General features: G+C 64.3%; 9 protein-coding genes across 9 annotated transcripts; 3 read left to right on the forward strand and 6 right to left on the reverse strand.

The window, feature by feature from the left end:
• Window positions 1–1210: 1210 nt before the first annotated feature.
• Window positions 1211–2569, reverse strand: PLICBS_005301 (uncharacterized protein; the record flags this gene model as incomplete). The annotated part of the gene is made up of 1 exon (XM_018318975.1): window positions 1211–2569. One exon carries the CDS (start codon window positions 2567–2569, stop codon window positions 1211–1213), a length of 1359 nt encoding a protein of 452 aa, XP_018181449.1.
• Window positions 2570–4473: 1904 nt separating this feature from the next.
• On the reverse strand, window positions 4474–5583 carry PLICBS_005302 (uncharacterized protein; the record flags this gene model as incomplete). Its single annotated transcript, XM_018318976.1, has 2 exons — window positions 4474–5332; window positions 5399–5583. 2 exons carry the CDS (start codon window positions 5581–5583, stop codon window positions 4474–4476), a joined length of 1044 nt encoding a protein of 347 aa, XP_018181450.1.
• A 289-nt stretch (window positions 5584–5872) lies between these two features.
• PLICBS_005303 (uncharacterized protein) lies at window positions 5873–7394 on the reverse strand (the record flags this gene model as incomplete). Its single annotated transcript, XM_018318977.1, has 2 exons — window positions 5873–7192; window positions 7272–7394. The coding sequence occupies 2 exons, from the start codon at window positions 7392–7394 to the stop codon at window positions 5873–5875; spliced, it is 1443 nt and encodes a 480-aa protein (XP_018181451.1).
• A 2005-nt stretch (window positions 7395–9399) lies between these two features.
• On the forward strand, window positions 9400–11489 carry PLICBS_005304 (uncharacterized protein; the record flags this gene model as incomplete). The annotated part of the gene is made up of 3 exons (XM_018318978.2): window positions 9400–9502; window positions 9546–10280; window positions 10333–11489. 3 exons carry the CDS (start codon window positions 9400–9402, stop codon window positions 11487–11489), a joined length of 1995 nt encoding a protein of 664 aa, XP_018181452.2.
• A 244-nt stretch (window positions 11490–11733) lies between these two features.
• PLICBS_005305 (uncharacterized protein) lies at window positions 11734–13680 on the reverse strand (the record flags this gene model as incomplete). The annotated part of the gene is made up of 1 exon (XM_018318979.1): window positions 11734–13680. The coding sequence occupies one exon, from the start codon at window positions 13678–13680 to the stop codon at window positions 11734–11736; it is 1947 nt and encodes a 648-aa protein (XP_018181453.1).
• Window positions 13681–13952: 272 nt separating this feature from the next.
• Window positions 13953–14435, reverse strand: PLICBS_005306 (uncharacterized protein; the record flags this gene model as incomplete). Its single annotated transcript, XM_018318980.1, has 1 exon — window positions 13953–14435. One exon carries the CDS (start codon window positions 14433–14435, stop codon window positions 13953–13955), a length of 483 nt encoding a protein of 160 aa, XP_018181454.1.
• Window positions 14436–14690: 255 nt separating this feature from the next.
• Window positions 14691–16666, reverse strand: PLICBS_005307 (uncharacterized protein; the record flags this gene model as incomplete). Its single annotated transcript, XM_065600690.1, has 7 exons — window positions 14691–14809; window positions 14858–14951; window positions 14999–15447; window positions 15489–15698; window positions 15746–15806; window positions 15855–15985; window positions 16033–16666. 7 exons carry the CDS (start codon window positions 16664–16666, stop codon window positions 14691–14693), a joined length of 1698 nt encoding a protein of 565 aa, XP_065456762.1.
• A 2146-nt stretch (window positions 16667–18812) lies between these two features.
• PLICBS_005308 (uncharacterized protein) lies at window positions 18813–20491 on the forward strand (the record flags this gene model as incomplete). Its single annotated transcript, XM_018318983.2, has 2 exons — window positions 18813–19465; window positions 19519–20491. 2 exons carry the CDS (start codon window positions 18813–18815, stop codon window positions 20489–20491), a joined length of 1626 nt encoding a protein of 541 aa, XP_018181457.1.
• Window positions 20492–22212: 1721 nt separating this feature from the next.
• PLICBS_005309 (uncharacterized protein) lies at window positions 22213–24618 on the forward strand (the record flags this gene model as incomplete). The annotated part of the gene is made up of 1 exon (XM_018318985.2): window positions 22213–24618. One exon carries the CDS (start codon window positions 22213–22215, stop codon window positions 24616–24618), a length of 2406 nt encoding a protein of 801 aa, XP_018181459.2.
• Between the last annotated feature and the right edge of the window lies 1 nt (window position 24619).

The raw sequence follows: 24619 nt of genomic DNA on the forward strand, positions 1-24619 counted from the left end.
CTGCCGGGGCACCCCAGAGTGTCAAGCAGCTTGGGCCGGGACCGATTGGGCTTTGTCGTAGTGTAGTTATTACAAGAAATGCGCAGGAGGCTCTGACCATGACGTCGCAAGGCGGTGCTGCACTGGTCCGTGGTTGGGCCGTTGTAGCCATGGACAGGGCGTAGAGGCAAATGCATGATATAAAGTACAAAGTGCCCACAGTCTCCTTGCACGAATGCTTCGTACTTGGGCATCGCAGCATTGTCCAGCAGACAGCCATTCTACCCGTGACCGTCACTGCCATGCTCCAAGCGGCGCTCCCGTTGCCCAGCCGCACCGCCGCAACCACACCAGCCACGACGCGCTGCCGGTTTGCACTGAACACGCCCCGATTCACCGGCCGCCCAACATACCCTCATATAGTCCAATTGTTCACTCACCCTTCAACATTCAACGGCCCTTAACGGCTGCGACCTCAAAGTGGCCCAGTCGTTGAATGCCAGGAAGCGGCTGCGCTCCTCCCTCCTGCAAAGGTCGTCGGTTCGACTGGCGTCCCGAGCGGGCTGACATGGGTTGCTATTGCGGCTTCGAGATCGGAGGATCTCCTGGGGTTGGTACCTTGGTCCTGACGAGTGCCCCGCTTCCGCCATTATTTTTTTGTAATTTTTTTGACCTGGTTTGGGTGTCTTTTTGCTGGTGATGCTGCTCGTGAGGGTGCGTGGCCGTGATGTGGTGATGTGCGCGATGGGCAGCAGTTGCGCTGGCAGCTGCAGCCCACCTGGCAGCCTGAGTGACGGGATAGGGGGGCATTGGTGCAGCCGGCAGTGGACGTGCGGGTCGTTTCTACTGGGAGACAGGTGCCGTGGGTGCTGTAGCTACCTGAAGGTGCCGCTAAGCAACGTCCGGCTGCTGCCCAGGTGCGGCCAGCTGTGAGCGCAGCCAGACAGCCCGACAGCTGGGAGGCAGATGTCAGCATCAGCCCGACACGACCCCAACGCCGTGCTTCTACCGTTTGGTCTGACATGATTCATCATTCACTTCACGTCATCGCGGCTTCACGCACGTCCCATTCTGCGCCGCAAAATTCAAACATGTACGCAGTCAATATGTACTCGCCGAATCAAATATATACACAAAACGTTTCCCAGGCGAATGCCCCAAATATGTACAGATGAATCCCATGTGTTGCGAAATGTGTGGCAGCGCTGCAAAGCGATTTTGGCAGATGCGTCTACGGCGGCGGCGCACCGACGTACACGGTCAGCGTCTTGGGCGCCCCCGAGTGCACGAGGCCAGACGAGTCGCCGTGGCCGTCGGGGTTGACGTCGTCGTAGGGGAACGCGTAGCCGCGGCCGTCGATCTCGTTGTCGTGGACGAGGCGGCTGTAGTGGTTCGTCGGGTCCGCAGTGTAGTAGTTGTCCGAGCTGAGGCTGGGCTGGACGTCGCCGCCGTCGAGGAGCAGCGTCGAGCGCACAAAGGCGGCGCACAGGCGCGGGATGACGGCGATGTGGACGTCGTTGTCGCCGCCCTGGCGCAGGAACGGCCCGCCGTTGCAGCCCCAGATGTCGGTGGCGCTGGGCTTGCCGTACCCGCGGTTGTCGCCGCCGCAGTTCATGGTGCCGCCCGAGACGCGGCACGCGACGTTGCCGGCGCCGGTCTGCGTGTTGATGGTGAGGTCGCGCGACGAGTAGCGGTTCCAGACCTCGTCGACGTAGCCGCTCCAGTAGCTGCCAAACGCGCCCGAGTCGATGACGGCGTAGTCGTTGGGCGACAGCACGCGCAGCGGCTTGCCCTGGGCGTTGGCGACGCACATGCGGTTCCACGGCCACCCGTCGCTGCTGGCCTGGCTGCTCAGCCCGTTGCAGATGGCGTCGACGGAGCCCCTGCCGAGGCCGCGCGTGATCTGCGTGCCGCTGCCGTCGGAGACGCTGAGCGCCATGCTGAGGATCATGCCGACAAAGTCGACGTAGCTGATGTTGGCCCACAGGCTCTTGTCCGTCGTGTACGTGAGCTCGACGAAGCCCCAGTTGGTGCCGGCGCTGGGGTCCTGCAGGTTGGTCGGCGCCGGCTGCACGATGCCCTCGCCGATGGGCGTGGCCACGACGGAAAAGGTCAGCGTGCCCTCGGAAAAGTAGATGCGGCCCGACGTCAGCACGATGGGCAGCGTCATGCGAAACGTCTGGCCCTTGCCCGGCAGCGGGATGGCGACGTTGGCTCCGATGGGCACCGGCACCTGCGAGCCGCCCGAGCTCGGGTACACGAGGCTGCCGTCGCCCCGGACGAAGACGACGCGGTTGTCCGAGTCGAGCCCGACGACGTAGGCGTTGACCGAGCCGCCGTCAAAGTTGTTGACAAACTCGAGCGGCAGCGACCCGCCGATGGCGCGGCTGTCCAGGCCGGCACCTTTGGCCGACGTGATGACGGTCTCTCGGGCCTGGGAGGTGCCGTTGAGCGTGTTTTCCTTGGTCACAACCACGTCCTTGATGGTGCCGGGACGGGCCACGGTCCAGCCGTTGGTGGCCCTGATGGAGACGGACGGCGCAGCAGAGGCCGCGCCGAGGAAGGCGGCGAGCAGCGTCAGGCAGCGCATGATGCCTTTGATTTTGGAGGCCTGGGGTTGACTGTCTGCTTGATCCCGATGCTCGCCGTTACTCGGGAGCCTGCCGTTGTCTTATCGAATACCCAGAGCGTCCCGTCCGACACCGTGCGCTCAACGGCGCGTTTTATATTCCAAATGCCCGACGACGACGGTACGTGCTCACGCCCGTCTCCAGCCAGAGCCCCATCGCGATGGAACCTGACAATGTCGGAATGCCTTCAATGGTCGCCAAGCTCGTCAACTGCCTCATGGGGCGCCCAGGTCGACATCTCGTGGCGTTAGCTCCGGTGCTCCCTCGGGCGCAGCCACACACCCGCAGCCCACGCGCAGCCGTTCAAGCCGGCGACGATACCGCATCTCGCAAGCTCCCCCGCCGTCGCACTCCGGACACTCGGCGCGCTAGGCGGCCCTCGCTACCACGTAGTATACGCCCTCGGCCTGCTCGGTCGTTTTGCGCGCCCCGGCATCTACACTGCCCGATTCGGCCGGGCGGCTGTTGGTTGGCCCGAAAGAGACTCTGGCGCGGCTGCCATTGGTCGAACTGTGGTTTGAAACCGCTCCTATGCGTGCGTCGCGGCGAGGTAGGGCAGCATAGGCTTTGTAGATTAGATGAGGATCAGCCGACGCATCTGGGGTCATGCCCGAGTGAGTAAGCGGCGTGGGCGAGGGTGCCGTCGGCGGATTGTGCTAGTCAGGCACATGCCCCTCCGTGCTGCGGCTCATCCCTTGCGCATCGTTAGCCCGGCGCTACCGCGTCGCAGCGTCTCGAACCACCGGCCTGCCTCATGGCTCCCCACTGCGCAAGCAGGGCGTGAGGCTCCTCAGTGTCGGCAAACCAAGCGCCCCGTAGTCGACATGAACCCTTTCGGGCCGCCGACCCCGGTGCCTCCGCTAGAGGCAGAAGCCCATTCGACCGCTTATCGAACGCACTGCCTGGCAGCCAGCTGCTCTGCCGCGCTTTGCGATCCTGGGCTGCAGGCGCAAACCCGCCGACAGAGAAGCCGAGGACATGCCGCATCGCGGCCATGGCCAGGGCATAGTGGCTCACGTGCACGGGACCGCAGCTCCCATGCCACGTTGAGATCGCATCGCATGGCACACGCCACGCTCGTGGCCGTGTGCGGGGAGGCCGACGCCGTATTGCGGAGCCGAAGCCAGCTCCGGGCGCACACGGACCAAGCCGGCAGCGCCGTGCTCCACAGATGACGGAACCGAACCGTGGACCTTCCATACATGTTCGAAGGGCGCGCGGCTCCAGTTGAAGAATCCGCCCTGCAGAGTGCAACGCGGCCTGAGGGGGGATGCGTTTCCAACGAGGCAGGTGATGGATGCATCGCGGCGATCCTCCGCCAAGACCACACCACCGGGAGGCATCGTGCCTGAGAATGGGATGACGCGATTACTGATGGGCGCCAGCGTTTGCGCGACGCCATGCCATGTCGCTCCAGGTATGCTGCAACGTGGCCAGGGTGCAACGTAAACTCTGCGATCCCTGTGAGTCGTAGCCGACGCTCCCCGACAACGCGGATGAATTGTTCAGTTTCACTGTGGCGTCATCGCCACTCGAAAGCCCCGGCGCGCATGGGAGATGTCACATCCATCGCTTTGGGATGCTATGTGGCACCGCGGGGTTGCGTTCAGCACGAGGCAGAGGGAGGCCAAGCCCTGTCGATCGGGTGCCGTCCGTCGCCAGATTGCGTATTGCACGAGGCATGGAAAGGTCAAGTCTTGTCGATCCAGATACCGCAGGCGGCGAGATGCATCTCCAGCTGCTCTGTAGTGCTGCGCTGTAATGCTCGACGATCTGGGTGCTACGCTAATGAGCCGGGTGCTGCTCGGGCTGCAGCATCAAGCGGCCGCTCGAGTCGAGGAGCGGCCGTGTCGCAGGCGCCCAGTCATTCGTCCCTCGCCCGCGCGACGACGATGACGGCCTTGACGACCCTCGATCGGTCGAACCAGCCAAAGAGCCGCCCCGCCAGCTTGAACCCCCCAATCGATATCCCGTACGGGCTCAGCGCGCGCTCCTGGCGCTGCAGGTACCCCGCGACGCCCGCAAACACGTCGTCGGAAATGTCGCGGATGACCGTCTGCTCCGGGTCGTAGCCGCACTGCGCCAGCTGCTGGCGGTACTGCGCCTCGGTGAGGAACGTGTAGAGCGGGCAGTTCATCATGAGGCCCACGAGCCTCACGAGCACCGTGTCTCGCCACGAGGCCTTTTCGTCGAGGACCAGGTCAAAGGCCATGAGGTTGGCGCCGAGGCTGCGCGCCGCCAGCTCCAGGACGGGCTTCCTCGACGGCGAAAAGTGGTACAGGCAGTCGAGGGCCAGCAGCCAGCGCTCCTTGAACCGCTTGTCCGCGAGCTCCCGCACGGCATCGCGCGCGGCTGGGGTCCAGGTGCCGGGTCTGGCGGCGTCGGCGCAAAACAGCTTGAAGGAGGCCTGGTCCGGGGCATCAGCGGCTCCCGATGCTGCCTCGCGGTGCAGCGCCCGGGACGCCGTCTGGCGCTGCGACTCGTTGAGGGTGAGGCCGACGTAGCGAAAGTCGGGCCACGATGGGGCGATGAGGCGGGCCAGGGCGAGCGTCTGGTCGCCGCAGCCGAACCCGAGGTCGAGCACGGAAACGGCGCCGCGCGTCTGGGCTTGGAAGCCTCCAGCATAGTCTCGCTTCACGAGGCCCGCCGTCGTCAAAATCTCCGTCAGAAGCCCCAGGCAGGCGTCGGCAAACCGGTCCACGGGCGTCCCTTGCGGCGTTTTCCTGCTTGGGTCAGCGCTCCTGTCCATCCCTGCATGCGTGAGGTGCCTTCAGTGGCCTGTTTCGTACCAGTAGCCGAGATTCATCCACATGGACTCCAGGGGCGTCTGCAGGTTGAGCTTCCAGTGGCCCAGGCTGTAAATGTCGGTCGAGCGCAGGACCAGTACGAAGACGAGCGAGGCCACGAGGATGGCGGCCACGGCGCCGACGAGAATGCCCAGGCCAAAGTCGCGGCCCGAGACTGCGGAAGCCATGTCGGCGCTTGGGGCGATGGTGACGGCTCCGCGGAAGTTGTGTGACGCGGAGAGGCCACGGATGTTGGCGCGTACAGAATGTGGATCGGTGCATCCATGAGACGAGTGAGTGCCCGGGCGGGTCCCGCCTCGGACGTCGGGTCTCACTCAACCCGCTACCCGCATATCGCTTAAGCGTCCGCCGGCACCACATGAGACAATGTCGCGGCACCTCGCATCGTCATCGTCATCGTCATCGTCATCGTCATTACCAAGTACAATTCGCTATCGTAGAGATCTATCCTCATGCTCATCGCCAGGGTATCCGCACGCCCAGGTCGTCGGCGACGCGCATGGCCGACACAACGCAGCCCTCGAGCAGCACCATGCCGTCCCAACACCACGACCCGGCGACCCAGACGCCGTCCTCGCCGTTGACCCAGTGCGCATGGCCGTCCGACGCCGGCTTGCCGCCCATGACGCGCTGCGTCGCCGCCCTGCTCGCCGGCGTCCGCAGCGTCCTCGTGAAGCCCGCAGTCTTGAGTATCGCCTTATCCTCCGCGGCCCCCAGCGGCAGCGTGCTGACGAGAACGCCGCCCGGCATGGCGTGCAGGGCCTCGCTTCGCGCGCCGTCGCCAAAGACGCTCCTGAACGTGATGACCTGTGACGGCGCCTTGTCGTCCCCGTGGTGCGCGCAGCTCTCTGGCACGCCGTCGTGCGCTACGGAAAAGGCCCCGGGCCGCGGGCTCAGCACCGAGCTCTCCACCCATTTCGTGGGCATCTTGCCGAGAGCCATCGACAACGGACGAAAGATTCTGGCCGCGACATCGGGCGACACGGCGAGGACCACGCGATCAAACCTCTCTTCAGCAACGTCGCCCGTGCCCGCCTGCCACCGCACCAACACGCCGTCGCCCGCCTCCTTGCTGTCGGCCTCGATGCTGACGACACGGCAGCCGAGGCGAATGTCCCGCACGCCCCGGACCAGTCTCGACTGCACCTGGTGGACGCCTCCGCAGACGGCGTAGTGCTGCTGGCCGTGCGATAGCCGCTTGTAGTTGACGACGTCGCTCGCCGGAAACGCCAGCATCTCGGCGTGGTCGCACGTCGAGACGCTGCTCATCAGGGGTAGCAGGTAGTGCGACACGTACCTCTGCGGCAGCCACACCCGTTCCAGGTACTCGGCGAGCGTCTCGCCGTCGTGCTCGTCGCCCGCCACTGGCGGCACGAGGAAGCACGCCGCCGAGAACCACAGCTGGCAGACGATGAGGAACAGAATCTCAAAGACGTGCGCAACGACACCGCGGCCGCGGGGCCAGGGCGGCGGCGTCTTGTGCAGGTTGGACGCGTGCACAAAGTAGCTGCCGGGGGCCGAGCCGGCATCCTCTGGCCGCGCCGCCTCGCTCAACGGCGACGATGCCGACGTCGACGCCGACGACGCGAGCGCCTTGGCAAAGACAAAGAGGAAGCGCACGGGGTGCAGCGGGACGTCCAGGTAGTCATACATGCGCATCAGGTTGGCGTAGTAGCCGCCGGCGCCGGCGCGCATGGGCAAGTCGACGCGCTCGACGTTGCCCGTCCTTTCGTTCCGCACGGCGACGGACGCCGAATCAAACGACAGCTCGTCGGCCTGCAGCTTGCGCGGTCAGCGTTTGCGGTCTCGCTCGCGGTGGTGCGGGGAAGCGACTTGCCTGCTCGAGCAGCGTCACGTCGTACCGCCGGCGGTCATCGTTGTGCAAGAGGTACGCCGTCGTCAATCCCGCCAGGCCGGTGCCGACGATGGCGACGCTCTGGCGCGGGGCTTTTGCTTCGTCTGCGCCTGATAGCGCCATGGCAGCGGCAGCGGTGCGGTCGGGGCGCGTCTTGGTCGACTGTCGTGCGCCGTGGCCGCAGGTGATGAAGACGGCTCGACAGGCCAGACCAATGCGGAGCGGGTGAGGGTGAGAAAGAGCTGTCCTGCGCAGGCCGTCGTTGTGAAACCCGAGATGAGACTGATCCCCAAAATCAAGTGACAATGGCCAGACGGTGGGGCAGCCTGGCCGTTTTTGTTCTGGCGTTGGGTGGCGTCGACGACCTGCGCTGGCGGCACGGCTGCCCACGTTGCCCAGTGCCCACGACGCCCCTGAAAGGTTGTGTCCTCGGCCTCTGCTGGGCGGTCGGTCGATTGAAAAGCAAGCTTCCTGAATGGACCCGAAGGAGGCAGCCCGCTGCAGCCGCTGGCTCCCAGCGACCACGGCATCTACGGCGCACAAGCACGGGCGGCCTGCGTCCCGCGACGTCTGTCTGCAGCGGCCCGCGAGCAAGGGACCAGTTTGCCCAACGGTGACGTTGTTGTGCCGAGGCAGCCCCCAACCAGCCCGGAGTGGGTATCGCGGCCGGTCTCTTGTCCCGGCTCCATCGAGGCGCTTGCGTTGGTGCGTCCCCGGCCGTGCTAGCGGCGCTGGACTGAGGGTCTGATCGCGGCGGCGGTTGCTGTGGCCAGGGGCGCTCTGGCCGCCAGGAACGACGGGACGCTAGCCACCAGGAACTGGCGGGCGTCGACGGGCGTCGTTGGCTCCGCGCGTGCTGTGACATCTGCACCGCCCGGGGCGATGATGCACAAGCCGAATCCAACGCGATTGGCATATTTGCCGCACATATCTCGACGGCAGCCGTCCTCGCTGGCGCAAGCGTCTCCATCGTCCGCGCCAGGTCCCGTCGGTGGCGTGGCTCTGCCGAGCCGGCACGCCGTCTTGTCTCAGCAGCAGCCTCCCGGCCCCGTGCTGCCGGAGACTGGATCATCACGCTTGCGATGCAAGGCAACGCGCTGCGGCAAAAAATGGTGCTGACCAGCAACAGCGAAGCGGAGAGCAATGCCATCTAGGTGGGTAGTCATGCCGCGTGGCCGTCTCGTTGCCGTGAGCCCATCATCATCACTTCCGTGTCCACGGCGTGCCGGCCAAGGGTCAACGGCAGCGGGTGGGAAGAGCTCAGACGCGGGAGCAGGCCATGGCAACGTCTCGGCTGCTCTGCGCGTCTTCCCGCCCATCGGCATTGCCCTCGCCATCTTGGCTCAATCCGGCAGTGCTCGCCTTGTCCCGCTTCTGATTGCGCCCGACGTCCTCGCGTGTCCCTGCGCTTCCAGACGGGATTCGCACAGGTGGTAAGTCACTGTCGCAGCCGTCGGGGACAGCCAAGCTTGCGCCACAGGGAACCGTCGTCTGGTTGCAACGCAGCCGTGTTTCGCCAACAAGACGTAGCCCCGAGGGCTTCAGCATTGTGTAAGCGGCCGCCGTGGAGCCGCCTCGGATGACATGACATCTGCAGTTAGCCTTTCCATCGCGGGGTGCACACTGCAGACAGAGCCTTGACCTGCACGGCCCATCGACACGAGTTAAACTTGGATGCCCAAACTCTAACGCATGCTTGACATGCGACTCTCATCAATGCATCATCTGCCCAATCTACCCTATCGCCGACACGTCCGCCGCCTCGTGACATACCACCACAGTCTTGTCCTTTGTCCCGGCTGGCGTTGCAGTGCCGATCCTGCCATCGAGACGCGCATGCAAGCGGCCGAATCGCAGCCTGCCGTGATGAGATGCGTCGTCTGTGATTTGGCCCCCGACCAGATCCTGTCGGCCCATCGCCGCAGCCTAAATCATTTCCCCGCGCGACCTCGACGCTACCCGCGTTACGACGCTCGGCCGGGATCTCGCGGCGCTAGGACGACGGCCGACGATGCACGTCACTGAGCTTGATTCAGCATCATCACCCAGACCGTGAATGCGATCGACATAGCTGGCGTGCTTCATTGAGACCATAAATACTGAAGAGCACCGGCCGTGGACTTTCATCATGGACCATCAGCCTCACTTGCAGGTTCTCTTGAACCCTCCGGTCGAGATGCAGCCGTCAGTCGTTGCCGCGCAGGTGGGCCTCGCCTCGGCCGCACGAACCCGTACGTCTGCCGCAGCTCACATGTACACTGCTGACAAGTGCAGTCCAACCGTGGACGTATTCGCCGCTGCCGGTCGGGGCCGTCAAGCCCGGGGGGTGGCTGCTCGGTGAGATGCAAGCCATGGCCGATGGCCTCGCCGGGCACGAACACGACTTTTACGTCTACGTCAACGAGTCGAGCTGGCTCAACAAGCCGGGGTCCGGGGGCGCCGAGTACAGCACGCTCAACGAGGGGCTGCCGTACTGGTTCAACTCGCTCGTGCCCCTGGCGTACACGCTCGACGACGACAGGCTCAAGGCGCAGGTCCACGAGGTCGCCTCGACCGTGCTGGGCCACCAGGCGCCCGACGGCTGGATCGGGCCCGAGGTCGGCGACGCGCGCAACTTTTGGGCGCGCACGCCCTTGTTCCTCGGGCTGGCGCAGCTCGTCGAGGCCAACGCGACGTGGGAGCAGCCGGTGCTCGACGGCCTCGGCCGCTTCATGACGCTCACCAACAGGATGCTCAAGAACGACAGCCAGGGCTTCGCAAAGTGCGCCGCGGACGTCGACTGCTCGTGGGGGCAGGCGAGGGTGCACGACACCATGATTACGATCCAGTGGCTGCTGGAGCGCTACCCGTCGAAGCAGGACGCCGTGCTCTGGGAGAACATGGACCTGTTTTGGGCGCAGAGCAATTTCAGATGGGACAAGTGGTACACGGAGGGCACGTTTCAAAAGGTTTCCAACACGACCGACGGCTCCATCTGGCCGTACCTCCACGGCGTCAACGTCGGGCAGGGTGAGTGCGGCTGGGCAGATACAGAGACACGGCACCGCGCTGACATCCGCAGGCCTCAAGGCACCCAGCGTCGCGTATCGCGTCAACGGGAGCCACGACATGGTGCAAAAGAGCCACGACGCCGTCGACTGGACGTTCAAGTACCACGGCTCGGCGTCCGGCACCGTCCTCGCCGACGAGGGAGAGCACCACCTGGCGCCGTACATGGGCAGCGAGCTCTGCACGGCCGTCGAGACGGCGTACTCGCTGGCCTACATGTTCCAGGTCCTCGGGCGCAACGACTTTGCCGACCGCGCCGAGCGAGCCATCTTCAACGCCATCAACACGACGGCACAGGACGGCCATGTGCCGCCCGTCTTCACCTCGGCCAACAGCGGCATGGCGACCATCTTTGGCATGGAGCCGCAGTACCCGTGTTGCACCGTCAACCACCCGCAGGGGTATCCCAAGTTTGTGTCCAACAGCTGGGTCGCCGTCGGCAAGACGGGGCTCGGCCACGCGCTGCTCAGCCCGTCGACGGTCTCGACGCGGGTCAACGGTGGTGCCGTGACGATCGCCTGCGACACGGCGTATCCATTCGAGGATGAGCTTCAGTACACGATTGAGGCGGAAAAGGCGTTTGATCTGTTTCTCCGCGTGCCTGACTGGGCGCGCTCGTCGAGCACCTCGCAGCCGTCGGCGATGGACTCCAAGACCTCCATGCGCAAGGTCCACGTCAAGGCCGGCAAGACCAAGCTCAAGTACATGCTCGACGCGCAGATCCGCACCGAGGCCCGCTCCAACAACACCGTGGCCGTCTTCCACGGCAGTCTGCTGTACGCGCTGGAGCTGAGCACCACGCAGACGTCGTCGTATCCGCACGCGTGGTCGGACACCAAGGGCCCGGGGCTGGACAACCTGCCGTTCCCGCAGCTGCGCGACTACTACATTGACAGCACGAGCGCGTGGAACGTCGCCATCGATCCGTCGACGCTCACGTACCACGGCTCGAGGGGCGGCCTCAGGAACCCCATCTTTGCGCAGGGCGCGCCGTCCAACTACATGACCGTCGACGGCTGCGAGATTGAGTGGCCGCTGTACCTGGGCGTGACGCCGGACTGGGCGCCCGTGGACCGTACGTGCAAGGGGCGGCGCACGTCGTACAGGCTGATTCCGTACGGGGCGGCCAAGGTGCACATGTCGGACCTGCCGGTCAAGAAGTTTCACTGAGGTAGCGTGCCCGGCCATGACCTAGGTTTGGCCCCAATATCTAGCAGATACACTGGCTCATTTGCCCACTTTGCCGGGCCTGGTGAATACAGAACGTGAAGTAAACGAGGCAATCTAGAGCCACGCAGAGGCCGAACCCAGCACCGATGGCTTTGCTCAGCTCTGGCTTCGGCTGGCGCTCAGAGCCAACTGTGCTCGTACGCATGCCGCACTACACCTGCACGAAGCAAGTTCTGAACGTGCTTTATATCAGGGTGATCGTCTTCGTCTCTGCGACACCAAGCATCGCGTCGAGCTCCACCTCTTCGTCGTTTCCCGAATCCCCCTCGGACAGGCCGATGCGTTGATAGACACGACTCGCCTCATCCACGCACACCAGCACCAGAAAGCACGCATAGGTGCGCTCCCAGAGCAAGCCCTGCTCGGGGTCTCTCGAGGACGACGTGCCTTGGCCAAAGACAAGGCAAAAAACCGGCGACCCAGGCGTGAGCGTCAAAGCGTCGGAGCTCTCGAGCGTGTAGTCGGGATAGAAGACGGACCACTGGTCCCCGACCTTGACCTTGCACGTCCCATCTCCGCAGTGCAGGGTCGCCGGCGCCAGCGGACCGGTGAGGGTGACCTTGCCCTCGTGCACGTCGCCCATAAACTCGTTGCCGACGTGGGAGACGAGCACGTCGGCGAACTGCACCCTCTCGGAGCCCAGCGACCAGCACTCGATGTTGCCAGACACCGACGCCCAGGACCACGACGGCATGCCGCAGCTCGGCCTCGGCCTTGGCTCCGTCGCCCGCCAGAAGAAGCACTCTTGCAGGTCTTGCTCCCACATGCCGCAGACATACCTGCCCAGGTCGCGGCCGCCGTGGCTGTCGCCAAACGCCTGCGCCACGCCCGCGAGCGCCGGCAGCTTGTCGGTGCCAAACGTCAAGTCCCTCTTGGAGTACTCGCCGACGATGGTGCCCCAGGACTTGCCCGCCACCGGCTGCTTGACCTGGCTGCGGATGAGCACCTGCTGGCTCTCGTCCGACGCGCGGTACCAGCCGCACTCGCAGTCCATGCGGCCGCCGCTGCACTCCCAGATAAGCTCGGAGCGCGTGAGGTGCAGCATGCGCCGCGAGAGCAGCTGCTCCTGGTACACCCAGCCGCGCGACAGCAGCGGCCACTCGCGCTCGGCGTCGACAAAGTCGCTGCCCGCGAACCAGTTGTTGGCAATGTCCTGCCAGGTAAAGTGCGGCAGCACGCGGCGCAGGAACACGGGGTCACCGTCAACAGTGGATGCGACGTCGACCTGCGCAAAGTCGCTGCCGCTGCGGTCGCCAAAGAGGCTCTGGCCGCTGGTGGCGCACCATGTCGCGGCGACGGTGAGTTCGGCGTTGGTGTAGATGGACGCCATGGTCGCGGCCTCGCGTCGCCAGTCGTCGACGTCGTCCTGCACGATGCACATGCAGTCGATCCAGACGTAGAGGATACCCAGCCGGCGGAGCAGGAAGACGACGTCGCGCATCATCTGGGGAAAGGCGTCGATGGGGATGCCGTGCTCCAGTCTCTGCGCGTGGTTGCCGTGCTCTAGGCGGACGCGGAGCGTCTCCTCCGTCCAGCGATGGCTGAGCGCCGCGTACACGGCATCACTCGGCACGGACATGGACTCGACCAGCCTGACGACACCAGGGCTGTCACCGAGAAAGAGAAGCCTCGTCGGACGAAACCCGGCAGCGGCACGGCAGTCGTCGTGATCCCGGCGACATGCTTCCAGCCAAGCCGCCGCCTGGTCCAGGCACGCCTCATCCCGTGTGCTCCCCCCAATCTTCGTCCCCCGGCGGATGCAGGCGTGCGTCGACTCCAGGACGTCCTTGCCTCGCTCTCCGGCAACGCTGAGCTCAAACTTGACCTTGGAGTCGAGCTCCAGGTAGCCCCAGGCCCCGAGGGCGTCCCGTGGCGGCCACCACCGCGCCGTGGCAAAGTCGACTTGCTGGATGTCGAATGCGCGCACGATGCATTTGCAGTGGCTGCACCCGCGCGCGGCCGACGCGGCGAGGTTGTCGCGGGTGAACTCGTGGTAGTCGGATTCGTAAAAGACGGTGACGGGCTTGCCGCCAAAGTCGAGCTTGAGCGGTTTTGCGCCTGGGTCCAGGGCGAACATGCACACCCCGCAGCGGCTCCTCCGCCTCACGATCGATCTCACGATGTCGAGCATGGCGTCCGGTATGTTTTCGCCGCGCACTGGAAATGTGGTTGGTGTTGTAATTGCAGAAGGTGCGGTTCCAGTGCTGACGTTTTCTGAACGTGCATCCACAGAGCCATTTAGCCGTACTCGAGCATGGGTGATGCTCATTGCTCAACCCTGGTCGCCAGGCATCGTGGAAGAGCGAGTGAGAACCAGTTGACCACGGCCTCGCTCGGCCTCCTTTCGTCCACAATGAGTGTAGATGAAGTAGTATACACTATCGTACAAACCCGCAAGCTAGACTATGCGCTCTTCTGCATCTTGAGCGCACCCTCCCGCAGCAGCCCCGGCGCCCCCCTCCGATGCAAAAACGACAACAGCCACCACCACGCCGGCGCGAAGCGAGACTTGTACCGCACCATGGTCACCAGCGACACCTCCTGCTGCTTCTTCACAACGACAATGTTTCCATCCATCAGCCACGACGAGTTCTCGATCCGGATCCACTCGTCCGCCTTGCCGCCGATGCGCCAGCCTGCGATGTGAGCCGGCGACTGTTCGTGATGGAGCGGGAAGCGCAGGAGCCAGTGCCAGGCCAGGTTCTCTGCAAAGTTTGGCACGTCGCCGAGGATCGCGCGGGCCCAGGTTTCGGCAGAGCTGTTGTCTGGCGATGTGCGAAGCGTGTACATGTCGGCGAAGTCGACGGCGGGCAGGGAGGCGAGCCGCCGGACCGCGTCGGGTAGCGTCTTGGTCCCAACAATGGGTGCTTCACTGGCTGAGCTCATTTTGAATTGAAGGATACAGATGATGTCTGAGCAACTGACGTCCATGCCATGCCAAAGACTTGTTTTATACGGCGAGCTGCGTTGAGTCAATGCCACCGGGACAACCCGGAGCCGGCTTATACGCCCAGATCCAGCCACCAGTGAACCCACTTGACGCCGACGACCCCACGGTTACAACAGCATCATGTTCAACGCCAAGCGCAACACAATTCGCTTCCTGGAGCAGAAACAAGTGTGTCGGAGCGACTCATCGGCTTACTGCCCGTCGTCGACCGGGACGTGAGGGGGATGGACTGGACCGGCTGCAGCCGCGCTGATCCAGCGCGCCATCCACTTGTTGACAGCGTCCTTTGCTTCGTCCACGAGGCCGAGCTCTACCATGCAAATCAGCGAGATGAAATGCTTCAACGTGTTGAACTCACCCAGAAGGAGCTGCACCGCCCCCCGGATGCCGGATTCGAGCGCCGACACGATCCAGGCATTCGTAAACGAAGTGTGCTCGCCGACGAAAATCATCTGCCTCGTCAGCGCGCGCGGGCACCCACGGCCGTGGCCCTACGTACGTGCTTGTGAGTTCTAAAGTACTGCGGCAGGTACAGCTCGACGCTGCCGACCGTCGGCGTTGCGTACGCCGCACCCGCAAACTCGTCCAGGCCCCAGCACTTGCGCACGTACTTGCCCGTGTACTGGTCCCGCGCGACCTCGCCGTGGATCTCGATCATGGCTTCCAAGACGTACTGCACGTGCTCTGCCTCCGGTACGCCCGACCAGTCGACGCCCCAGGGCCGCTGGATGGAGCTCGAGGCAAGGACTGCGGCCGGTCCGCTGCCGTTGATGTTGTACGAGGGATAGCACATCTTGCTGATGCCCGGGATGGCGGGGACCGTGGAGCAGGTGCCGTAGATGGGACGATCGAGGTGCTCCCAGAAGCGCGTCTTGTACTCGAGCGCGACCCTGCAGACGGAATCAAAGTGTAGCGTGTTGATGGCGTGTCTCATGGTCCGAGGCAGGTCTGGCTGTCAGCTGGGGCGGCACACGGATAGGAGAGCGTACCTGGGAGCCGCCAGCGGTCCACGACGGAGAATGGCGCGGCGACGATGGCATAGTCGTACTCGCCTTGATCGAAGCGTTTCGCGTGGCTGCGCCTCCACTGCAGCGTGAGCTTCTGGGCGCTCTCGTTCCAGGCGATGCGCTCGACTTTGCTGTTGAACGTGATCGAGGGGCCGACGTGTGGGAGGAAAGCCTGCGGGAGGCGACTCATGCCTGCGCGCTTCAGTCAACACGAAAACACGCGTCGACGATAGCCGCACCTCCATCAATCGTCTGATATTGCGTCTCGGGGCTCAGGACGATTTTCGCACAAAGCTGACCCTGTAAGCGATGCCCCTCCTCCCAGTCTGTTACGTGGGTGCGACGTACCGGTGCCCAGTAGCTCATCGAATCCGGGCCACTCGTCAACTCACTGGCATCGCGGAGGGATGCCCCGAGGTGGTTGACCGCAAAGGCGAACTGGGACCATCTGTCGCCCGGTAGACCTGCGAGGCCGTGCTCTGTGCTGTTAGCGACCTAGCATGATGCAGGGGCAAGGCGTGCATACTGATCCAGTCGCTGTGCGCCTGGAAAATGTTGGATGCCATCTGTTTGAGAAAGACATCCCCCGGCAGCGTCGACCGCAAGGGGTCCTCTAGTTCTGAAGCAGAATGCGGCACGTCCACTGGCGGGGTCTGGGTCGTGGTCGTCCTGACGTCGTTTCCATGAACACGCTCACTCGGGGGCGTGTTGAGGAACGGTATCAAGTCGATTCTGTGCCTCTCGTCATTGTTGAGCCGGTTCATCTCCTCGATGAGGTCAAACACGAGGCGATGCTCCGAGATGTTGTACGTGGCATTGGACAGGACAACGGCCGTGGGGAGGCGCATCGCGCCCAGCTCCTGGTAGGAATAGTCAAACGGGCCGCCACTCATGTACTGGGTACGCACGCGGCCCCCGACGCGGCTGCTGCCCTCGATGATGCTCACGTTGGTGAGCCCGGCTTGGTCCAGGACGAGGTAGGTCATGAGGCCCGCCATGCCGGCGCCGACAATGGCCACCTTGGTGCGCTTTGCGCTGTCCACGGCCGAGGGTGTCAAGTTGAGGCTCTCGAGAGCGGCAACTCCGTCGAACCAGGGCCCATAGACGTCGATGCCATTGGACGCGTCCATGACAATGGGGGGCGTCTTGGCGTTTGGCATTGCCGGATGATGCCAGTGATCTCCAGCCAGGCCGTTTGCTGACGGGCCATGAGGCGACGCCGCAGCGGTCGGGGAAGCTGGCAAGCCATGAAGCTGAGGGTCGAGTTTCTGCACGACAAACAGGAGAGCTCCCGCGAGGCAGCGCCGAATGAAGCACATTGCGATGGGTTCGAAGCCTGTCCCGGGCACGGTGAGATGGTCAGAGAATCCTTGCGGACCGGATACTCTTTTCTGTCTACGTTTCGCGGCCGCCCTCCATCACAGTGGGTGTCCGACACATCGGGCTCAGCTCTGTTGAAGTCGCACCGAGACGCCTCGAGCAAACACGACAGATGAGCTGCGTGGCGCCGTCTCACCACGTCCATCTTGGCGAGATGAGAGGCTCGCGGTTCGGCGGTGTGCGAGTTCCTGCTCAGACCGGGGGGTACCTGGACCGCCGCGTCGTACGACATGTGCTGTGAACCCGAGATTGGGCCTTGGTAGACGTTGCCTCGCGCCATTGAGCTACTGCGAAGACGAGATCAACGGCAGAGTTTCAGTAGCCCCGAATCGGCTGGTGAATTCCGATAGCCTAATCGGACTGCAGCAGCTCGTTCACGCCGGTCTCACATTGTTGCGTGGCACCATGCACTGCCAGCTAGGCGTGGTACCAGCCACGGCTAGCTGTCTGTTCCCGTGTAGTGGAAACGTGTAGCCGTTCGCATAGATGGAAAAGCTAGCCGCACATCCAGCAGCAACGACAGCAACGGGCGGTGCAGTGCCAGGTAGCGTCTGGCCGAGACCAAGGGGCCATCACTACGTCACCGCTCAGGGCTGCTGGCAATTGCCGCACAACTAGACGCGCGCGTCAAAAGCCGCCTTGTTTGGAATATTGGCAAGGCAAAGACCAGCAGATGGCGAATGATGATTTGCGCCTCCGTGGGGGAGGCTGAAAATCAGACAATGGCTGCGTAACGAGAACGCAAGAGAGCGGCTGTTGACAGCAATGCCTGTGGCTCACCAAGCCGCCATCATTGCCCGACCACTTGATCGGACTGACCAGCGGACAGGCGTGGAAAACGAGTATAGGAACCGTGTGCACAGCGGTGTCAAGCCGCCTACAGACAATGGCAATGTTGCGGACGAGGTGGCGTGAGTTTCGAGTGCATGTGCTCGTCCGGCTATCGAGACTGCATGCACCAGGGCACGCCGCGGTGAAAACACAAACAACCAAAACGTCGCTTGACCGAGGCAACAGCCGGTCGCAGCCGAGCTCGAGCTCCGCCGCTTCCGCTTGCATCCTGGCCAGTGTGGCCTGTGTGTCATAACTTGCTCCGCGGGTGTCTGACCAAAAGCCGCCTGGGCGCTGCACCCTGGACAGCCTCAACCGCAGAGTCCAGTGCCGGGCCTGGTCTCGTGTCCGTCTCAACATTAACCTTTCGCACAAGCACCCCGTCACACATCTGGCCTCCGCGGCGGGCCCGTCAGCTCCCCGCATTTCAAACAATAGACGATGGCGATGCGGGGATAAGCTGTCAGGCCATGGGCGATGCGAGTGGCTAGCCCGCCCTGGCATCCTGGCCGTGCGGTCGTCCGGCTACGCGGCTATTGCGTGCGCGAGTCGTGCGCCCCAACGTGCTGGGAGTGTCAATTGCCGCATCCAGGGCGGCAATTCCGCAGCAATGCCCAGAGGCTTGTGTGTCGTGGCTTCGGCGCATGCTCACGAGCCAATGCCCGCCGTAGTTTGAAAACAGCAATTGGCACAAGCCATCTCGCCGTGGCTTCGAACAATGCTCAAAGAGTGAGCCAAATGTCATTTGCCGTCGATGGCCTCCCTCTGACCGAGATGGGCCGACCAACCCCAGCCTGGAGTCGAGACCAGCGATGCAGATGGTGGGGGCGGCGGGCACTCCGCGGCGCCACACGCCTCGCTGGCCAACAGCGTGAAGATCCCAGGGCGCCGTCGGCATTTGCCCCGGATTGCGCGTGGTGCAGATTCCGCCACCGTGTGGGGGACCGGCGCGCCAGCCTGCAGATCACGGGCCATCTGGATATAAGAACAGCGAGGATGCGACCGTCGTCATCGTCCGTGCTGGTGTCATTGCATCGCGGCATCTCGGTCTCGTCACAGAGCCGTCCCCGTCGAAAGACACAGCAAGCAGACACAATGGCGGCGCCCGACAGCAAGCTGGACATTGCCCACGACGAGCACCAGGACGGCCACGGCCCCAACATGGACGTCAAGCACGCCGACCGCGCCCTCGCCCTCATCGGCAACGCGCAGGTCGAGCTCACCGAGGAGGACAGCCGCCGCATCTGCCGCAAGACGGACCGCGTCATCCTCGCCATCCTCGTCTGGGTCTACTTCCTCCAGATCCTCGACAAGTCGGTCCTCGGCTACGGCGCCACCTACGGCCTCAAGACGGACACGGGCCTCACCGGCAACCAGTACTCCCTCGTCGGCTCCATCGCGCCCATCGCCCAGCTCGCCTGGCAGCCCTTTTCGTCGTTTCTCATCGTCAAGGTCCCGCACCGCATCCTCATGCCCGTGCTCTGCCTCGGCTGGGGCATCGCCCAGGCCGCCATGGCCGCGTGCCACAACTTTGGCGGCCTCATGGCCTCGCGCTTCTTCCTCGGGCTCTTCGAGGCCGGCTGCCTGCCGCTCTTCAGCATCATCACCAGCCAGTGGTACCGCCGTGCCGAGCAGCCCATCCGCGTCGCCGCCTGGTACGGCACCAACGGCCTGGCCACGATTGTGGCGGCTGGCATCTCGTACGGGCTGGGGCACATCAAGTCGGACATTCTCAAGGAGTGGCAGATGTAGGCCCGCTCATCCCTTGTGTTCCAGGTCACGCGTGTATTAACAGCAGCAGCATCTTCCTCTTCGTCGGCCTCGTCACCATCGTCTCCGCCCCGTTCGTCTACTGGAAGCTCGACAACGACATCCCCTCGGCGCGCTTCCTCACCGAGCACGAAAAGGCGCAGGCCATTGAGCGCCTGCGCGCCAACCAGACGGGCACGGGCTCGCGCGACTTCAAGTGGCGGCACGTCCTCGAGACGGCCCTCGAGCCCAAGACGTACCTGTGGATCGGCATGGCCATGCTGCTCAACGTCGGCGCCAGCGTCACCAACACGTTTGGCCCGCTCATCCTCAACGGGATCGCCACCGACAAGTACCAGACGAGCCTGCTCAACATGCCCTTTGGCGCGCTGCAGTGCATCGTCATCCTGTCGGCGAGCTGGCTGGCGCAAAAGGCCAAGCTCAAGGGCGCCGTGCTGGCCGCCTTTATGCTGCCCGTCGTCGCCGGCCTGGCCGTGCTCTACTCGGTCAAGCGCGACGGCAACGCGCGCGCGCCCCTCCTCGTCGGCTACTACCTGCTGGCCTTCCTCTTCGGCGGCAACCCCCTCATCGTGACGTGGATCGTCGGCAACACGGGCGGCACGACCAAGAAGTCGGCCATCATGAGCGTCTACAACGCCGCCAGCTCCGCCGGCAACATCATCGGCCCGCTGCTCTTCAACGACCGCGACGCCCCCGAGTACAAGCCGGGCCTGCGCGCCTGCCTGGGCATCTTTGTCGCGCTCGTCGCCGTCATCTTCATGCAGTGGGCCAACCTCATGGTGCTCAACCGGCTGCAGGAGAAGCGCCGCGTGCAAAACGGCAAGCAGGCCAAGGTCGTCGACCGCTCCATGCAGGACCACTACCACAGCGCCCGCGAGGTCGACGACATGGAGATTCGCCCCGTCGAGGAGGAGGGCGTGGCGGTGCCGGAGCCCAAGCTGGGCGAGAATGCGTTCCTCGACATGACGGACCGCGAGAACGACGAGTTCATCTACATTTACTAGCGGTAGCGGCTTACGAGATTTAATGATAATGTACATATGATGATGATCCCTTTCGTCGCGGCGGGACGGGAACCGAGTGAAAGTGTCAACGGAGCTTGCAGCTCAGAACCCACATGCAGTCTCCATCTCACAACTTACTTGCTACGGCCTAGAGCAGCGCATCGTCGCAGCTAGAGTATGGGAGGGCAAAACCACTCACACTAGCCCTGGCTACAGACTACACGAGCGCGATGTCACCGGCAGCTCCCCCGCGAGCCGTCGCTCGCGGGGCCCAAACCAGAGCCAATGGCCAGACACTTCCCCCGGGAGACGACGCGCGGCGGCATCGATGTCGGACCGACACCAAGGGCACTCCGCATCTTGAGCAACCGGGGTGGCTCGCGCGGGACGGTGGCTCTGGCTGCATCTACACGACCGGGGCCGACGTGGAGTCGTCCGATGATGAGGTGATGCCTGCAGATACCACCGCCAGCGACTCGCGCGCTAAGAGTTCATGCTCGAAACAATGGAATCAAGGCTGCTGTGAATTCTCCGTACAATCATCGGCTGCGCGGCAGACGTCGGATTCGGCTAGAGTATCAAGGTTTGGCGACGACGTGGCATTCCAACAGTTCAACGGAGAGGAGTGCTGGCTTATAACCTCGCTGCACTCGTAGTCTGCGCCGGTGATCCGGGACGATTGGAATGACTGCAACTTCCAAACGATCCGGTCGGGATGCATCGTTTCGTAGCGGCGCACATTTCCACGCTGGCAGAGCCAACGGCCCAACGCCCGGGCCTGGACGGACCCGATTAGGCAAGCCCAACGGCCTGGCGGGGCCGCACCGGATCCGAGCCCTCCGGCGCCCGCCCGGCCCGCGGGAGGTGCCCCATCCCTCGCAAAGTGACTTCCAGAACGCAAAAGTCAATGGCTCGCCGGGGCGCGTCGTGCGTCATGCAGTGCTGAACGCGGACACCCCTCCTGGAATCGGGTGATTGCAGCCGCCAGGTGCATCTGCGCCGTGCCCCATCAGTCGTTGGCGCAGGCCGTCGTCGAAGCATGCCCGGCGTAGCGTGTCAACATTCTGTGACTAAGACAATAAGCAACGGGGCGGTGCCCGTCGTGAAGCTGCAAGTAGGGCCGAACCCCTCATGTCGATCGGCCGGGGCTCCTCTCCGACAACGCTTGCCAGAGGACCACCCCGGTCTGTGGCCCTGCTCGCGCAAAGCCGCCATTCAGGCTCTATCGCATGATTCTCCGGACGGGCATCGCGACATGACGGCATGAGCAGGTGCCGTGTTGGCCACCATACAGGGAATTTTGGCTCCATGCTAGCCGGTTGGGACGAAAATCATGGTGCCACGGGCCTTTGCTCGCAGACACACTAGAGTGACAAGACAGCACGGAGGGCGCCATGCTTCCCACGGCGACCCCACAGTTTCCCCGGCACCCCGCGCAACTGCCGGCACCTATTCGTCCGGTGCGCGGAGGGCCCGGCGTGCTCGACGAGTCGACGACGTCGCCCTGGGTGCCTCAGACGGACCGACTTGAGGTGACGGGGTGGCGCAGGTGCAAAGCCGGCAAGGCAGGTTGCGTGACGTCGTCGGGCCGGCGGGCGACGCTGGAGTCGCGGCTGGACGTATAAGTCGGACTGGTGTACGGCGAGGAGAGTGCCATTGTTTCGTGGACAAGCTTCGAGCATTGAGGCGGCACGGACAGAAACAGACTGGACTGCTTCGCGATGCTACGACACGCCATTCTCGCCTCGTACGGCCTCGCGCTGGGCGCTCTCGCTCAGAGCGGCAGCAGCAGCAGCAGCAACTCGTCCTGCGCCGCGCGCACGCTGCACCTCGCCGATCCGCCGTACGAAAACTACTTTTACTCGGACTGCAACGTCGACGCGCAGGCCGTGGTGACGAGCCCGCTGCCCGACAGCAACCTCAGCATCATCGGCCCGCGGCTCATCGTCGCCTGGCCGGCGGGCAACAGCGGCATCTGCACGTTTTTCCAGCCGCAGGACGGCAAGAACGGCAGCCTGGCCATTGAGATGGTCAACTCGACGCTGGGCACGCCGCTGGGCCCCGTGTACAGCCGCAACGCGTCGTCGCGCTCGCGCAACCCCGTCGTGGGCGTCGAGGGCGTCCTCTCCTTCAACGACACGGCGGAGCTCTCGCTGGCCATCCTCGGCAGCGTGCGCAACATCCGCGACTTCACCGAGGGCCCCAGCCTGCTCAGCCCCGAGATCCAGAGCGGGAACCGCATCGCCAAGTACAACGGCACGGGGGCGCAGATCTCGCGCCTCTGGCTCGACAACGTGACGACGACGACGCTCACCATCTACCCCTGGCGCAACAACGACACCGACGTGCGCGTCACCAACTCGACGGTGCGCTTCGGCGCCGGCTTCTACCGCTTCTCGGCGTCGTTCAACTACCCGCAGCTCAAGCAGCTGCAGCCCGCGCAGATCCTCAACAACAAGTCGCAGTCGCTCGTCAAGAGCGAGCCCGAGCAGGTCACGGCGCTGTCCTTCTTCTCCTACACGGAGAAGCTGCTCGCGGGCGGATGGCGCTTCCTGACGTACTTTGGCCGCGACACCATGATTGCGGCGCTGCTGCTCCAGCCGGTGCTCAGCACGGGCAACGGCACGGCGATGGAGGCGGTGCTGGGCGCGGCGCTCGAGCGCATCAACCGCACCGACGGCTCCGTGTGCCACGAGGAGACGATTGGCGACTACGCGACGTACCTCAACAAGCAGAAGAACATCACCTCGACCGCCGCGGGCTTCACGTACCCGATGATCGACACCGACTACTTCCTGCCCATCCTGATGCAGCGCTACTTCAACAGCACGCCGGGCCGCGTCCGGCCGCTGCTCAACACGCGCGCGGGCAGCGTCGACGTGGCCAACAGCAACCTCACGTGGCGCGACCTGAGCTACGCGACGGCGCGCAAGATCATGAACCTGACGGCGGCGTTTGAGACGAACCAGACGGTCGACAACCTGGTGCACCTCAAGGACGGCGAGGTGGTCGGGCAGTGGCGCGACTCGACGTACGGGCTCGCCAACGGGCGCATCCCCTTTGACGTCAACACGGCGCTCGTGCCGGCCGCGCTGTACGCCATCGCGAGGCTCGCCGCCACGCCCGGCGTGTACCCCAACAACACGGTGACGCGCGACTGGGCGTCGCTGGCGTTTGCGCGCGCGCGCATCTGGGAGGACAGCACGCTGCCGCTCTTCGAGTACAACCGCACCGTCGACAACGCCACGGCGCTGCTGCAGCAGTACACGCGCCAAAACACCTTTTACAAGGGGCCGACGCACGCCGACGCGCTGGGGCGCTACTCGTCCAACGGCACCATCGTCGACTACGGCCTCGCCATCAACAGCAGCGACGCGCCCGACATCATCCCCATCACGCACACCGACACGGCGTTTCGCAACTTTCTGCTCAACTCGACCGACGACGCGCAGCTGACGGCCTTTGTCAACGCGTCGGCCAATGCCGTCCTGCGGCCGTTCCCCGCGGGGCTGACGACCCCCGTGGGCGCCGTCGTCGCCAACCCGGCCCTGTCGGGCGAGGAGGTGCTGACGGCCAACTTTACCAACTCGGCGTATCACGGCACGGTCGTCTGGAGCTGGCAGCTCGCGCTCATGGCGCGCGGCTTCGAGGTGCAGCTCGCGCGGTGCCCGGCGTCCAACGCGACGAACAACTCGACCACCACCGGCGGCAGCGCAGGCAACAGCACGTCTGGAAACAGCACGACGAGCGGCGGCGGCGGCGGCAACAGCACCAGCTCCGGCTCCGTGCCCGCCTTCTGCAGCGACAAGAGCGTCTACGGCGCGCTCAAGGCCGCGTACAACCGCCTCTGGGACGTCATCGACGCCAACGAGGCGCAGCTGCAGTCCGAGGTCTGGAGCTGGACGTACTCGGTGTCCAACGCCACCAACGGCACCTCTTCCGGCAACAGCACCGCCGCCGGCAACGGCACCGCGCTGACCAACGGCACGGCCGGCACGGGGTACAAGTTCTCGCCGCTGGGCGTGCTGCCGCCGCCGCCGGGCGTCGCGGGCGGGACGGAGAGCAACATCCGGCAGCTGTGGAGCCTGACCTTTTTGGCGGTGCAGCGGAACAGCCAGTTTCGCTGAG

Source organism: Purpureocillium lilacinum (genome assembly GCF_023168085.1).
Source record: "Purpureocillium lilacinum CBS 284.36 DNA, scaffold_4, whole genome shotgun sequence".
Lineage (NCBI taxonomy): Eukaryota > Fungi > Ascomycota > Sordariomycetes > Hypocreales > Ophiocordycipitaceae > Purpureocillium > Purpureocillium lilacinum.